At 40.4% G+C, this 17,164-nt stretch overlaps 1 protein-coding gene across 11 annotated transcripts in view; it reads left to right on the top strand.

The window, feature by feature from the left end:
* The window catches only part of CIT (citron rho-interacting serine/threonine kinase), a 68,626-nt gene that overhangs the window by 12,003 nt on the left and 39,459 nt on the right, over positions 1 to 17,164 (top strand). For 6 of the 11 annotated variants that reach the window (XM_068208909.1, XM_068208908.1, XM_068208905.1 and 3 more), the window contains 6 exons: positions 3,367 to 3,547; positions 10,539 to 10,644; positions 11,516 to 11,659; positions 12,989 to 13,108; positions 16,661 to 16,831; positions 17,074 to 17,133. In XM_068208909.1, the coding sequence (XP_068065010.1) occupies positions 3,367 to 3,547; positions 10,539 to 10,644; positions 11,516 to 11,659; positions 12,989 to 13,108; positions 16,661 to 16,831; positions 17,074 to 17,133 (782 nt within the window). The remainder of the gene's footprint in view (positions 1 to 3,366; positions 3,548 to 10,538; positions 10,645 to 11,515; positions 11,660 to 12,988; positions 13,109 to 16,660; positions 16,832 to 17,073; positions 17,134 to 17,164) is intronic. The other 5 variants (XM_068208910.1, XM_068208907.1, XM_068208906.1 and 2 more) reach the window with 2 other exon arrangements.

Genomic DNA, 17,164 nt, shown 5'->3' with positions numbered 1-17,164 from the left:
GACAAAAGGAGCTCTTTGTACCCAACCTGTTTGTGTGAGTAGAAGCACTGGGTTTACTGTCTTTTTGAGTAGTACTTCTGCCTCCCTTTTGGGTGAGCCTGAGAAAAGTGCAAATTTGTCACCTTGTCAGATGTGATGGCATGGTGCTCACATTTATTTCTCAGAGGCTTATCTTGACCTCTGCTGAAGGATCCCTCCCTTTCAAGGAGCAACTGATAAGCACATCAATGTATTTGCATTCACCAGTCTTCATCTTGTTCTGAAAATGCTATAGTTGTATGACAGCTTTCTGATTTTAAGCAAGTAATAATAACTTAATTAGACATTATGCCATGGTGTGACCCACACTTGAGAACAAAATTGCTTGTCTGTTTTAGCTTGGTTTTACAAGACTACTCTGTTTATTCTGTGGGTATTTTGGACATCAGATAAAGGACTGCTTAGTCTGAGGAATAAAAATCTATAAGGAAGCTACCAAATAATTAGCAACATCAGACAGAGTGGATCTAGCTTTTTTTTTTTTTTGAGTTATTCCTTCTTACCCCTATGTGATTTTTTTTCTTCAACATGCTGAAACTTCTTCAGAAGTTCTGCTTCTCATTTACAGCCACTGTTGACAAGTTCAGAACTAGTTAACATCTAGGGGTGTTTTTGTCAAATGACTGTTCCCAGTTTTCTCTTTAGGTGCTACTATTTCTTGATACAAATATTGTAATAAAGTTATACTGCAGAGTTGCAGAGATTTTGGACTGTTAGTCATAGATTTTACTGAATGCAAAATAGAGGGCAAAGGATTTTTCTTTTGTTTTTAATCTAGTATTCACAATTTCTCTTCTTTGTTCTCATATTTTATTTAACACCAGAGGAAGCTGTAGTGTAAAACATTGTGCTCTTTAAACTGGTTTCCCACCAGCCCTGAAGTTTAGCTCTGTCTCACATTCAGTTTTATCTTTGTGCATCCATTGTTTTCCCACTGAGTGCTTTTTCATCTTTTTATGTGCATGCATAGTTAAATGGTATTTTCTTTCATGTGTGTGGTTTGAGTAGCAATTCTTATTGTTGGTAAGAGGAACAACTTTAATTGCAAAGCCTTGAAGATGACTCTTAAGGTCTTCTTTGCTGATTTCTGGTGGGAAGTAAGGCTTTAGATGGCTTTCAGAGATGAAGTTATCTGTCAGGCTCTGGGGAGTACAGAACAGGGTGCTTGTACCATTATAAAAAGGCTGCTAAGTTGGTTTTTGCTACCACTTTAAAAACGTCCTAGCCTTTTGCAGATGAAGCATTTGCTATTTTCTCTATTACTTTACCTCATAGACAGTATCTGCCTTCAAAAACAGTGTTCAAAATCCCAGAGCAACCCCATTCTGTGAGAAAAAGTGCAGAGTTCTTTCAGCGAAGGTCCTGAAACTAAAAAATACTAATCCTGAACTGATTCTCCTCTGCTGTGAATTGACTACAACTTTGGGCTTGTATTTGCATTAAAGATGATATGCTTACAAATTGTTTTCTGTTACTTTTCTGTTTTTAATCATTAAGAATATATGTAAGAGTAGCTGGACATTATCCTGACATTAAGTGATTTTTAAAAGGAAATACATCTCCAAATCAACAATCAATATTTCAAAATTATGTTTATCTTGCATAAATATCAGCATTATATTATATTTTTTGTTATAACCAATTAAATAGAATAAATTAATATATTTGTGATACTGACATACATTCTAAATGTTCTGGAGCTGGTAAGTTCCAGTAGGCTGAAACTGCTTACTACAGAACGTATTTAATTTGTGTATTTTCCCCATTTATCTCATTCTAATGTACTTGGAACTACTGTACACGAGCAGCATCTGCTTCATGGAATTTCTTCTCACTTCCGTGCTTGGGAGCAGCGTCAGGATGGCTCTTCAGGGAGCTGCTACCAAAGCCTGCGCGTGTAGCTGGGATTTGGCAGTTGATGGAGACAGCTTCTTTATTTTTTTTTTGTCTGTTAATGCTGGTCTGGTGGGTAGTTCCAGCGAGGGAATGGTGACTTAAAGGCGGGCAGTGGAAGGCTTTGGCAGCCTAGAGGGAGCCAGCGCCTCCAGCCGTGACTCGCTGTGCCCCTGCCGCTCACGGGCAGCAGCGTCTGTCACGCCGCAGGCAGGTAGGGTTAAAGCCGGCATGCGGGGACTCGGGAGCAGGGAGCCTGCACTGCAGGGGTTGGAATGTTGTTCCCAGTCCTTCAGTCCTCATCAGCCCTTCAGCTACAGGAGATCCATACTGGATCCATGGTAACAGTTTTAGCACACTCCACTTCCATCAGCTGGTGACAGTGGGCTGTTCTAGCTGCTGGCTGAGGAGCTGTCTCCCCTTTGCTGATCTCAGAGTTGCAGTGAGTGGGGACCCGAGTGATGAAATTAAATAAATAAATGTCAGGAAATGTGATTTAATGAGGTAGGGATTGCACAGCAGGGCTTCTGCATTCATTCCTTTCTCACACGTAGCCAAGCCAGCAGGTAGCTCGGGTGCTGCACAGCACCAAGAAGAACTTGTCCTTTTGTTCCTGAGGTTAATTAAACTGAAGCAAGCACGAGAAAATCATCTGGAATTAAACAACTGCTTAGCAAGTTAAGTGGTACCAATTTAGAAATTATAGTAAGAAATACATTGTAATTCCTGCTATTTATACCTCTCTTCAGAGCTGATTGTATCAGAGCCAGACTGCAGTGGTGTCCCGGCAAGAGTTCCAGATCTTAAGCAAGCTCTTCTAGAGAAATAAAATCAATCTTCTTTTCCTAAAGACCAGTGAGCTTTTAGTAGCTATAGTTTATTAGAACCTTGCAGGAGAAAGACAGTTTGCTGTTGATTAGAAACCCATGCTGGGAAGATTCTTGTTAGTGTTAAAGGGTAAGATATATCCCTTAGCTGACTAGCACAGGATCAGGCTTCTTTCTCAGGTAGTGTCACTAATTGGACAGGTTGAAGACATTTTTCTTTTCAAGCTGAATCAGAATTGACAGGCTTCTGGCTATATTACAGTAATGATTTTCTTAGCCTGGTGCTTTGATTTTATTATTTATGTGTTAAAAAACCCAACATCTTAACCTGAAAAAAACACAAACCCCAGAATCTCTAATGCCTAAGCTAAACCCCAGTTTGATCAGTGTGGGAGATGCTGTGCCTGCAGAGTGGTAGCCATGTTGGCAGCTCAGGGGTTAATCTCTTGTTGCTGTAATACGCTTTGAGAGCAGCAGCTCGGTCTGCTTGTGTTAGCAAGATTAAAAGCAGGAGCTGCAGTGCCATTGCAAGCACTGAATGAGTGGGACTGTTGCAGAGTGAACTGTAGCTGAATTTTGTCTTTTCTTCTTGCTTTTTTCCCACCAGCTCCTCCCCCCTTCGTTCCTACTCTCAAGTCTGATGATGACACCTCAAATTTTGATGAACCAGAGAAGAATTCGCGGGTTTTATCCTCTACGCGCCAGTTGAACCCAGCAGGATTCTCGGGGGAAGATTTGCCGTTTGTGGGGTTTTCATTCATCAAGGCTTTGGGGATACTCAGATCAGAGTAAGTAGAAATTATTGCTCAGGTGGATAGGACTGCTGGAAAAATGGGTAGGTTTGTTCCAGAGAGGATGGTGTGTGTGTGTGTGAGGGAAAGCTGTTTTAACTGACCTGTACTCTGCTGTAGGGAAGCTGCCAGATTTGGGCTTTATCTGTTGCTGGTGTATCTTGTGCATGTCCTACTGTTCTCTGATTATTTCTGGGATGAGGGGGAGGAAATGGGATGGAGAGATCCATTCTAAACCAGTTATTATTAAAATTGTAGTTCAAATAGTTTGGATTAGTTGTTGCTGTTTAGCAGGGAGCAGTAGGTGATTGCATTTCTGGTACTGCAGATCCCTGCAAGGAGGAGAATACTGAGGAGTTCAGAGATGGAAAAAGGGGATGGTGTTATTTTATTGGGTCAGAGAGTGGGCACCAAGTGCTGGGAATGTGTAAGGCTGAATCAGTGATCCATAGAAAAGGAGCTCCACTAACCTGGGAATGTGCAGTGATGGGTCAGTGAGCAAGGGAAGGAGCTGCATGGCAGCTGGCTCTGTGCTGCTGGGTCAAGTTATATAGGAGGACTGGACGTTGCTGTGGTGTGTGCTCAGAGACTGGAGATTCAGATCAAATATACAGTGGCCATGTGTGTGGAGGGATGTAAAGACCTCAGAGAAATGGTTTTCAATGGAAAGAAAACATGATTTCCAAGATAATGGAGTCAGAGGGAAAAGAAGACTACAAGTAGTGTGATATAAACCACTTGATGTGGTGGGTGGTTGGTTTCTGATGACAGAGCTATTGAAAAAGTATTAGTGCAGTGTGTTAAGTTGGGAAGTCCTTAGCTCAGGACCAGGAGGCCTCTCAGGAATGCAGTGGCTTTGGCTGGGTTAGAGACTCAATGCACTGTGTTTTCATGTCAGCCCTCATTCCCTGCTGCTGTTTTGCTCCCTTCGGGGACTTCATTGTCAATCTGTCTTAATTGAGTTTCATTTTATGTCATATTGGTGATAGTTGCTCTGCAGTAAGCTTGGCACCGAATTTGGTGATACTGTTGACATCTTTGATCTTGCTCACACCGTGAATCAAGGTTATATGATGGTTATGCCAGAAATAAAAAGGGAATCTTAGCCTTCCCCTCCTCAGCAGAGTTGCTTTTATGGCAAAAGAGGAAGGAAGGGAGAGGATATAAAACCCCAGAAAGTGTTCTTTTGGGGAAATGATCTAATATTGTCAGCAGGATGGAATGTTAGATCAGTAGATACCTGGAATTAAAATCTGTCTTAATTTAGGAGTGAGATAACTTAGGCTGTTATCTTGTCTGCCTGGAGAACTGCAATCCGTGTACCAGGTCTATGTGACCATTCAGGTAACAGTCAGAAAAGCCTCAACAGTGACCATCTATGTGTGGTAAAAACATGCATGTAATTGGGCCCAGGACTAGAACTGAAGAGGAGTGTGGGGTGAAGTCTCAGAACAGTGGTGTAACTGTGCTGGAGGCTGAGAGAGCTGTGGCAGATGGACTGAGATGCTTTCTCTGTGGAGCTGGTACCAAAAATGCGTATGGAAGTTACATTTGAATTTTGGGAATAGGTGAGAAGAGGTATAGCAAACAAACATAGAGATTAATGTCCTCTGCAGAAATTTTGACTGAAATAAAATTTCTGTTTGGTGTGGCCTGTTTTTTTTCTTAAGCTAGAACAGAAAGTCATCTTATATTTAATTTTCCCCTAAATATGAGTAGATCTTAATGGTTTCTTTTTCTTGAGTAGATCTCAATAAATGCACTTATTTTTAGCAGTAAATACTTGCCTTTTGTTCTAAGAAGGTGATTTAAGTATGTCAAAGCCTTTTTGGAGACTTTAAAATACCTGTATTTAAGTAATGCAGTGATTAGTTTATTCTCAATACCACTGCAAATGGGTCACAAAGATAACTTCTTACTTATAAAATATTGTCTGGTGTGTGTTTTCCTTGTGGAAATAGAAACTGTTTCTGTCGGTACTGCCTTGAAAATCAAATTCTTAGATGAAGAACAGTAAAGTGTGGAGGGGGCTAATCTGTTGTGAATCTTGGGATGCCTTCTCTGGAAGGTCCTAAGTCGTGAAGTTTAGCAGCCCAGATTTAAGAAAATCTTTTCCTGTGAAAGTCTATCCTTACGGTTGCTAAGTGATGCAGATCTATTTTCCTGTCTGCAGCACGAACCCTCTAGTGCTGCTTACAGTAAGGCCAGGCAACTGCAGAGTGCCGGTGACGAGGTCCTTGAAACTTTCAGCACTTTTCATCTGGGGGTTGTCAAACTCTGAAGGTGAGGGTTATGCTCTTGCCCTTGTCCACTGGACAGTAAGAAACTATGGCTGAGCTGAGTATTTCAAATACTTCAGAGAAAAGGCAGCTAAAAGAGAAGGCCAGAAGGAGGATAACAGAAGTTCTCTTTTCCACTCTCCCAATGACTTTGGGCTAGAAGGGTTTGCCTGAGTCACTCAGACCTGTTGCCAGAAATTACATGGTTGGTGTGTAGTTTAGTAGGGTCCATTGAATTACACTGCTGTGTCTGCTGCTCCATACCATGAGATTTGTGAAGAATTTGTGTCCCTCTAACAAACATGAGATTTAACAAAAATGCAAAAGGCACAGCAATAATGTGTCATAGGAAAGAATCAGGAGAAATCAAGGGCATTGCTTAAGTCGTGGGTTCCTGTACTAGCAAAGTGTTTAAGTCAATCTCTTAGGAGGGCTGGGCTGAGGCTGCAGAGAAGGACCAGCTAACTCCTCCTCTCAGCATGGCCTCTGAATTCTGGATGTGGGGGAGAAAAGCCTGTCTGACTGCAAATCTGGCTGCTGGCTTGGCTGCAAGCGTGTGACTGTGACAAGATAAGAGGCAACCAAGAGTTTAATTCCATTAAAAGCCAGCCCCACCTTACTTCCTGTCCCTAACCATGGCTGATCTCCAGTGCTTAGAACAAGTGACAGAAACCCTCAGCTGCCAAAAATATGCATCAAGTGGTGGAAGAAAATTGTTCTTGTCTTTTGCAGGTGACTAGCAGAAGCATAAGATAAATATGTTATAAATTCAGGGCTAACCAAATATACCAAACTGCCTAATAAAAATAAATACCGAATAAAATGAGTGCCTAATAAAAATAAATACCAAATAAAACATATCAAAATACCTAATAAAAAATAAGTGCCTAATTAAAAATAGCTTATTATGCAAAATTTTGCCTATGTTCTCTCTCTAAGGTCCTAAGAAATGGTGTTTTTTTCAAGATTTCTGGGATTTTATTTTCTGGTTTGCTTTGTGTTACTGGGGTTGAGGTTTTTTTTAATTTAAAAATTTGGTATGGATTCGTGACTGTCATTATAAAATACTGAGTTAAAATGGGCCATTCCTCCAAAAAGAAGGATTTCTACTGATTTCTTCCAACAGTTTGTTGGGTTCTGGTAAGCTCTTTCACCAAAGATAGATGAAAGAGGAAGTACAGGATGAGCATACCAAAAATATGCTTTGCTTCAGCGAGCTCTATTCACAGATTGATGGTATCACTGTTTGTTTTTGCTTGGTTTTTTTTAGGCCTGAGCAAGCATTTACGAGGGGGTGGAAGGTACAGATGAGTATAATGCTAAAAAGAATAGAGCATGAGGGATGGGGGATGAGATTATCAGCATGTTGTGTGGGGGCCAGGATTAGGAGAGATGGTGCCAATCATTGTGAGAAGGAAGCAGCACAGGTGAGTTGGGGGTTTAGGACAGTGGCAGAAAGGGACACAGGAAATTACAAGGTGTGATGGGATGCACAAGGTACAAGTTGGATACCAAGAATCACCTTGGAGCTTTTCCCATGCCAATGCTTTTTTCTTCTTCATCACAACCACGTTAGGGCTGGAGGAGCTTTTACACAAGCAGCACCATTTGTGCTCATTCTGCTGGTTGAGGCTGCTGCTGATCTAGCTGTGAAATCACTAGTCAGCTCTAAGTTAACTTGGCTTTTAGTCATGCAGGCACTGCTTCTCTGGAAAGTAAATTGGCACAGCCAGTGCTATGAGAGCTTGGTACTCTAGACTTGGATTTGGGGATTTTGTAATCTTTTATTGCAATTTTTTTGTTGCTGGAGCTGGTTACCTTTTGTTAATAATTTTTTTCACACTTGAGAGGAAACAGCAGAAACTGCTCTGTTGTGCTAAGAGAATTGATCCAGATGTAGCAGTTAATTAAATGAAATACTCTGAGATGGTTCCAGCCTGAATGATAGCTTTGCATCATGGCTTTTGATGTTGTATTCTATGTATTTAATTTCTGCAATGATGCTGACTGAGGAAGAATATAAGTGCCCCAGAAATGTGGGTATTTTCCACCTTGTCATGCTCTGTTGAGAGCTTCTATCACCATGACAAGGCCTATTAGATTAACCAGTATTCCATTTCTCTTGATTTCCTCTGTCTGCCCCTTTCTGATACTTTGAAGGTTGTATAGATGTTCAGGAAGTTGTTCTAATACAATTTGTACACAGGAAAGAATTACTGGGAGAGCATGTCTCCTAAAAACTGTGTGTCCAGTGCTAACTGAGGTCAACTTCCCTTGGGGATAAGATGTACTGTTTCCATGGTAGGAAAATAATCGTGTCACCAGCACATATATTTTTAAGGAATTTCTTCCTCACTTTGGACAGGGATGGGGAAGAAAGATTGTAGTTGTGTCTGCAGCCTTCTCTCCTCTTACAAAGCCAGCATCAGCCCTGAGGAGCAGCTCCCTCTGCAGTCACCTCGTGAAATCCAAGCTTGGGCAGTCTCCTGTGCCCTGTCCCACCCCATCCCACCTGGCTGAACTTCCTACCTTTTGCAGAGCTCTTCATTTCCTTCCCTGAATGCCTCCTGTTCCTGCCTGCCTTGCAGTGCCTGGGGATGTTTTCAGCTCACCATGAGAAATTTTTGAAATGCAAAATGGTGCCTGTAATATTAGGCTCTGATTCTTTTAATAGCAAATAAAATAAACAAGAAAAAATTATAAATAAAATTAGCTCCTTTGGGAAGGTGGAATAGAAGACACAAATAAAACCAGCTCTGTGAGAACTGGCTAGAGTTTTCTTAGGTAATGCCTCAGATCTGAAAATAATGGAAGTAAAAAAGTGATGGTTAAAGTTGAAATTATAATTTAAAAAAAAGATTGCTTTAGCCAATGCAGTTTAGACCTGTAAAACTAAATTTTTATTAAAAGAAGATTTTCAGATTTGTCTCAGTACATATATGCAGCTATTTACATATATTTGATTAACATTTGAAAGCAGATTCCTTAGTGTCTTTTTTAGATAATGTGAGATTTAATTTGTATTTTTAGACTGCTTTTCTCAACTATTCATTTTTAGCCTTGTTTGTACACCCAGCTGTTATGGGATTTAATATGCTTCTTTCTCAGATGGTTGCTTTTTCTCTGTAGGAGTATAGACATGCTTTATAAATTGATTTTTAAATATGGTAATTTGATGGATCAGATTGATTGGACCGAAGCTAAAGGAATGCTGTATAAAAGCATTAATTTGAAACATTTTTTTTAGTAAGTCCTGATCATAGCTCTAACATTGATATGCAGGATTCTTTCTTCTAAGTTTTTCCATATCAGGTTTCTGAAGAGATATATTAATATCTGACCTTTCAAGGCAGCATTGGTGGATTTTGCTGTGTTTGTTTGCTGATATTAAAACAGTCTTTCCTAATCACTGCTCAAGGTGGTGGTGCTGAAAATCTGTTTGATACAGAAATGTTGCTGCTTTTTTGTAAAAATCCATGTATATCTTTCTGTGCCTCTGCTGCATATCCAGTTGGATTAAGGAGTAGATTTTTCTCAGAAAATGGTGGTGATGAAACTTTCCTTGGTGTTGAGAGGAGCCTGTGCTGCTGTGTGTGGGTGTCTGGCTCTATGCAGAGAGCTGCTCAAAGCTCCTTTCTCTCCGTGGGGATAACTGGCTGCACACCAAACTGTGGCCAGGAGAAGCAGAAAGCAACGTGTGGGCAGCCTGTGTGATCTTTTATTAGCACCTTCATTGTACTGCTGCTTTTTCATCTATCAGTTAACACGGCTTCCATCATTAGCTGCTTGAGTCTCTAGTCTGAATCATTTTAGGCGAGGGAGAATGTGATTTTTAAAATTGTGTTTTGATGTGTGTACTTAATTTTTTGGTTGCAGGTTGCATATTTAAGACTTTGCAAAGCACTAAAAATATGCTCCTAAACATCAGGTGGCTTCCTATCCTTTTCTAAAATAAATTTAAACCAACAGGAATGGTAAACTTCTTAAATGCTGAGTCTCAATTAGACAGAAAGCTTAAGAACAAGTAAATATTTTCCCCTGGCTTCTGGAGTCAAATTGTTTTGAACAGTACAGTTGTGTCTCAGGAAAAAAAAATTACTTGTAAGTGGAACTCTGAAGTTCTGCAGTGTGACTAATCATATTGATATTGATTGGGTTTGTAGGGATCATATGAATTGGGTTAGGGAAGTTTCAATTTTGATTCACAGAATGTAACTAAGGATATTAAATTTTCTTCGTGTGGTGCAGATTATGACATGTTGAAGTTTGTAGGTCTTTTATACTTTGAAGATAATTTAAAAACCTGTTTAAAAATATAGTACCAAATAAAAAGCATTTCTCTGAAAATTTGTTATCTTTCCAAATGGTTATTTTGACTTTATGCTCTGTTTTTGTTGCACCTATAAATCCCTACAAATCATGCAAAACTGCTGCTGTGATTTATTGTTTTGCACTCTGACGTAGACACTGATGGAAAATATTAATATTGTAACTAGAAGTACACGTGGATTATTTAATAATGATGCACTGTCATTAGCTTTTATGGTACGTTTGATCTGCAATGATGGCCGTTAGGCTGTGATTGCTGCACAATCACATTTCTTTTATCCTGGAATAAGTAAGTACCCAATGACTTTACAGAGGCTGCATAAATCAGATTTCTGTACCTTTTGCCCATATTCATGTGCTCTTTGGCTTTGCTCTTTTAGATCTGTTTTTTCAAGTGTGGATTCCCCAGCCAAGGTCAGCTCCATGGAAAAGACACTTCTTCTCAAGAGCAAAGAGCTCCAAGACGCCCAGGACAAGTGTCACAAGGTATTTATTTATGCGATTGGCCACACCCATTGCTCCAGGAATCTGCAACCACTGTATGTCCAGGGATCTGTCAGATGCTGCTGATCATCCAGACTCGTGGTGGGCAAAGTGCTTTTCCTTCAGAGAGGTGGCTTCCTGTCCAGTACAAAGGGAGATGAATTTAGGCCATGCTGTTGCTCTAGATACTTTTAACTTAACAAGAAGCGGCTCTGGATTTTAAACAGTGCTTTTCTCTGCGTGCCACAGACGACTGCTTCTTCCTGCAGGCCCTGCCTCTTCATCAGACACACATTACAGCAGTACTGTTCTGAGGGCTCTTCCTCACTCATCAGCTCCTGCTTATATAACTGTTGTCACGTCACTGCTTATGGTGAACGTCTTGTAACGTTGCTGTGCTCCAATAAAGGGAACCTGGTGGAGTCTTTTAACACTTACTGCTTGTTTTGAGACTTTTATGAGAGTTCCTTTACTTGTCTCCCTGCTCGGTTCTGGATTTGACCATTTGCTCCTGACAAGGAGATGGGGGGAAACCATCTTCTGGTCCAGCATGGATTTGGGATAAGGTTAAAGTGACCCATCTCTGCAAGTCAGGTGAAAAATGATTGTGTCTTCTTTGCTAACTGGGGTTCGAAGAATGACTGAATATGAACAAGCAGCTTGAATGAATGGGGTGACTTAGACTTACTACTTTGTCCTTAAGAAGAACTGTGCATTCCTGGAGCAGAGACAATGGTATCGGAATTTAAACACCATTTGGAGAAACATAGCTAGAAGTCTCTTGGAGACAAAGTCCTTACAAAGAGAGCTCTGAAAGTAGCAGTTAACAAAGCTTTTGAAGCCCCCCTTTATAACCTCTTGATATTTATTGCAGATGGAGCAGGAAATGACGCGGTTGCACCGGAGAGTGTCAGAGGTGGAGGCTGTACTTAGCCAAAAGGAGGTGGAACTGAAAGCCTCTGAGACCCAGCGATCCCTCCTGGAGCAGGACCTGGCCACCTATATCACAGAATGCAGTGTGAGCCCTTACACCAGTCCTTTCAGCTCTGAAGGCCTGAAATCTGGTGGTCTTTGTCTTTCTCTTCCATCATGCTTTCAGTGGGGTACTTGATGGAGAGAAAATACTATGTGAGAGGATATCTGTTGAACATGGAGCCCTGAAGTGTTTGCACAAGCTTGATTGGTAGCTTTATTCAGATGTTGTTTCATGGTCATGTGCTTAGATCATGCAGGAGTGACTACTGTCCTGGTCTTGCTGAAACTCTTTGTGATGTTTGTCTTACTGGCTGTGCTAGAACATGCCTGGGTTGTGCTTCTTGAAGGCTTCTTAGCCGGAAGAGGATGGGGCCTAATCAGTGCCTAGACAGAAATCTTCAAGAACAAATAGGATTAGGAAGCAGTGGTGTTGCCTCCATCTGTGTTGTCCTGGGTTCAGACCCATCCTGTTCCCCAGCACAGTGTCAGGGAAGATCTAGGACAGGTGCTATTTTTCAGGTAGAATATAAAAAGGAGGCTGTAAAGCCATGTCTTCAGAGAACATTTTTCATGAGAGCTGGAATGTCTGCCCAGTTGTCACTGGCGATATTCCAGTGAGGATATTTTTATTCTAGTTGATAGTCTCTGTATTTTCAGTTAGATACACAATTATGTTTCCTCTCTTGTACCAAGAACAAAAATGCAGCTAATACTCTGTTCCAGAGAATTGAAAACCACTTCTGATGTCTTGGTTTTTTGGGAAGGACATCTTAAAATGGGGCCAAGTGATTTTCCTACATTGAATTCTACTAGGCAAAGAAGGAAAATTCAGTTTGTATCTTCCTGTTGATGAATAACACTCAGTTAATAGGAGCACCACTCCACTGGTGACTCCAAATTTGGAGGTAAGGCATGTGGTGCGATACAGACTCAGCTCTTCTGTTCCTTACAGAAATTTAACAATGATTAAACCATTTGACTCACTTAACAGCAACAAGAAAAATGTAAGTAACATGAAGTTGAAGGATTGTATCTAGGTTGTGAATTAATAGTGCTGGATAAAATATAGATAAATGCTGTCAATAATGGATGCCTTTTGTGATCTGTGTTTGGTTTTTGTCTCTAAACCTGATGTGAGGAAGTGGAGATTTGAACTAAGATTTAAGCTGAGTAAACAGTGTTTGTAAAATGGGCTGCTTCTGTTCAGATAGGAGCAGCACTGGCCATGAATTTCATTAGGGTTCCATCATTGGTGCCTCCATTTTTCTGATGCCTCGCTGCAGTCAAGGAGGCATTTGTGTAACTAAAGATCTTCATTATACAACCATTTGAGAAACCAAAGCCTATGTATTGAACATTTTGCTTTCTGCAGAGCTTAAAGCGCAGCCTGGAGCAGGCACGGATGGAGGTGTCTCAGGAAGATGATAAGGCACTACAGCTACTTCATGATATCAGAGAGCAAAGCCGAAAACTGCAAGAGATCAAAGAACAGGTATTCCTGCTTCTTTGGGGAGCAGAGTGGCTGCCCACAAATAGGCCTTCTTGGCACATTCTAGCTCTGGTGCCAGGATTACGCTCGGTGTTGATAGGCTGTGATAACTCCCAAGATGTGTGATTTCACAGGGGTTGCTGAACAATACAGGAAGCAACAAAATTCCACTTGTGTATTTTGCAAGTAAGCACAAACTCCGAACTTCACCTTTTTCTTTTCCTAGTCCTGAAAGTACTTTGTCTATACAATCCATTTATGAGAAAGTTCCAATGCTTTAGTAACATGCTGCGCTAGAAATGACCTATCCATTTTAAATGGTTAAGGTATGGAAATGTCCCAAGTTAATGAGTCTTCACCTGGGAGAGAACTAAGCTAACCTGAATTTTGTGGGTTTTTTTTGGTTTTTTTTTTTAATTTTTCTTCTTTATCTTACCATTTAAAATGCTTAATATAATTTCAAAATAGAATGTGTGTTGCCTAACTGTTCTTTTCCTGATTTGATCTGTTTGTGAAGTAGAAATGAATAATTTTCTTTTCCACCCAAAGAATGTTGAAAATTCATTAATTCACATAGTTGCTCCGAAGAAAAAAAGGTCAAAATTAAATGAAAACATTGTGACAAATGTGGTCATTGCAAGGGAGAACCCATTCAGTTTTATGAATTAACAGCAACATACTGCATTGAGAAAAAGAAACTGAAATTTGCTATAGCATTCAAACAATTCTTTGTAATTATCTATTGGTTTTCATCTTCAAAGCACTTTACAAACATTAACTGACTCATTTCAAAGTCTCTGAGACAAGGAAGCCCTGAAACCTTGGTAATAATTCTCCAGACATGAGTAGCTCTTATGTAAAAAGTAATGAAATGCAAACCCAACCCTCTGGATGTAGCTGGCCTCCACAGACTTCCCCAGCGTTCTTCTGGGTGGTGGTTTTATGTAATACAAGGGATCTAAAGCTCCCTGCTCTCTCTTCTGGTGCTTTGCTAGCAAAGTTGCTTTAAATGCTGAAATGGGGAACATTTTTGATGATTTTAAATATCCACAGATTCTTAGGCAGTACAGACACATGTAACAGAGGAAACATAATGCAAGTAATTTTTAATCAAACGCTTTGTCCCAGAATCTCTTAATTTGGCTTGTGAAGATTCACAATGACATAAAGAGGCTGTTAAATTCAACCAATGAATCCTGCAGACTTTCCTGTCTGTGGTGGCCTTCTGAGCTCCCTGAAACACATGTAACAAGAACCTTGCAACCAAAAATGCTGAGAGATTTGTGCTGACTCATATGAGCAGGTGGATCTTGGCCATTACAGACTTGGACCATGATTTTTAAGTCAGAGGATATTGGGAGTTGGAAGAGCCCCTTAGAATTTTTCTGTTGGAAACCTGAGGCTTAATAAGAGAGAATAAGTCAAATCAACAGCAAATCAGAATCTTCAAAACCCAATAATTAGGCATTTGATATTTTCAGGACGAGGCTGTAGGTTCAACTTAACCTCAGGTACTTGGATAGAAGAGTACGGTGGGTTTGTGGGTTTTTTGTTTGCTTGGGGTGTGTGTTTGGCTTTTGTTTTGTTTTGTTTTTTTGTTTTAACTAAACCTGTGCCCTGGTCGTTATTTGATGAAGAACTGTACTAACAGACAAACTTGCAACTAATCAGAATCTGTATTTTTTTGAAAGCCCCACTCATGTCTGTGTAGTTCCCTGATGTGATTTGCTTCAGGTACATGCCCTGAACTTGTCTAGTAATCTGTGCTTAGATACCTCTTGGTATTTTAGAACTCTGAGCAATGCATATCCCAGAGGTTTGTTCTGTGTTGCTTTGAGTGATGTGCCCTGTTCCTCTGATCTGATCTTGGGACTTATTCAAAGACAGTCTTGCAAACGTGATGAAACAAGAAAACCTGAAATATTACTAATTATCTCCTTTTCTTTCTTCTTTTCTCCCTCCCCATTTTCCTCCCTTCCCAAATGCTCATTGTAACAGTGGCAACTATTGTCATACCTTTGATTCTTTGGTCAAGTGTTTGCTGATATAAAAGCCCAGTATTTTAGGAAGACTAAACAAATTATGATTTCTGAGCAGAAAAGTTATTTCTTCAAACCGTTCTGCCTTTTTTGTTCACAGATGTATTTGTATAAAAAGAATATTTGAGTTAATACATGCTTAGTTATTAGAAAAAAAGCTCAAAGTTTTTTCCAGCAAGGAAAGAAGATTATCCTTCCATAGGAGATGAACTGGAAAGAGTAGGTCCCTGTCTGGCTTACTAAGTGGAGAGCCAGTTTTGGGATTACAAGCCAAAGAGCCATTCTTTGCTCCCTGTAAGGCACAGTAATGCAATCTGCTAAAGGCCTGGCTTCTTTCAATATCTGCATAAGCTCTCCATGCTGGAGAATGAGGGGCTGCCATCAGGGTCAGCGCTCGTGCAGTCACTCGTCGAGCTGAAGGGAGCTGCCTGTCTGGAGGGAGCGATGACAAACCTGATTCTGTCACGAGACAGTTACTCTTCTGAATATGGGGGTAGTCAGGCATACTGTAAGATATTAAAATGGAAAGAAAGATAGACTCCCCCACTGTCAGTCCTTCACAATCTTTGTTCCTAACTCTTGATGTGCATGTTTTCTACTTGTTCTCAGCTTCATAAAAAATACTTCGATTTTGGACAGGGCTTATTGGTGGGGGTTTTTTTGGTGGTTTTTTTTTGGTTTGTTTTTTTTTTTTTTTCTTTAGAGTAATTTTATGAAATGCATACTTGTAGGACTTAATAAATGCTAAACATAATTAAATTCTTGTCTTCCAGTGAAGATATGTGAAGCAATCTCTCGAGCTAGTCTTAGTTTGAGTTCCCAGTCTCATTGAGATGGACAATTCACATGTTCTTTTCTTCTCCCACCTTCCCCATCCAAATGCCCTGTCTTGCAGTCTCCTACATGGGGAATCTTTATTTCTGCCTGTATAGGCAAATATCTTCTATGAGCATGTGAGTTTTAGGTAGTTTTTCTAAGATAATATTTGATTTTAGGTTGTCTCCCATACTAAGCAATGTGATCCTTTTTAACTCTGTCAAGAGAAATCTGATGGCTGCAAGCCAGTGTGCTACCCCTCTGCTTCTCCTTCTTTCCTTTTACCCAAGCTGTGCAGATCTGTGATAACTGTGATGTTATCAGCCTGAGAAAATAGATCTTGAGGGAGCATCTGGGCATTTAGTAGAGACATCAACTCAAAGACACATTTCTGTTTCAGAAATTAGAAATGTAAGTAATTTTTATCATTTGTACATAGATGTATGTGTTCCTGCACTCTCAAAAAGTCAATGTTTTGATTTTGAGGTATTGAGTTGAAGGTGGCAAGTCTCAAACCAGAACACTGTGGATGTTATTTTGGTTAGTTTTTACTGTTTTATTTTGTAGTTTACCTTTGTTCTACATGCTTTTAAGTGCATCTCTTGCCTGCAGTCAGTATTCTGGAATCTGCTGTTCCAAGCATTTCCCCTGTTGCCTCTAAACTGTAATCCCTTCTCCTTCCCTTGCACCCCAACTACAGGAATACCAAGCCCAAGTAGAAGAAATGAGGCTGATGATGAATCAGCTGGAAGAAGATCTGATCTCAGCTCGCAGGCGCAGCGATCTCTACGAGTCGGAGTTGAGGGAGTCCCGCCTGGCAGCCGAGGAATTCAAACGTAAAGCTGCCGAATGCCACAACAAACTGCAAAAGGTAGTTTAGGCTTCATGGGAGAGGGGGCTGAGGCTTGCTGGAATATCTAGCGCTGTTTGACACATGCACACACAAGTTGTGGGTGTGCCCTTCAAAGATTAGCGTGGTTCGTACAACTAACACAACATGTTTTTCACGATGTGATTTATACTTGGTGTAACTGCTGGTGTTCAAATTGCATGGGGTGATGACTGGATAGAAGCCTAGCTTTTCCTGAGATTTTCATGTATTTTATATTTAAGTTACAGGTTAAAGATCAAGGAAAAAATGAGGCAGGAGAGTTGTACTCCAAACTGGAAAAGGTATGTTACTTCAGTGTTCTAGATTTTCCTT

Source organism: Anomalospiza imberbis, chromosome 18 (genome assembly GCF_031753505.1).
Source record: "Anomalospiza imberbis isolate Cuckoo-Finch-1a 21T00152 chromosome 18, ASM3175350v1, whole genome shotgun sequence".
NCBI lineage: Eukaryota > Metazoa > Chordata > Aves > Passeriformes > Viduidae > Anomalospiza > Anomalospiza imberbis.
Note: the sequence above shows the minus strand (reverse complement) of the source record. Positions and strands in the feature narration are given on the sequence as shown.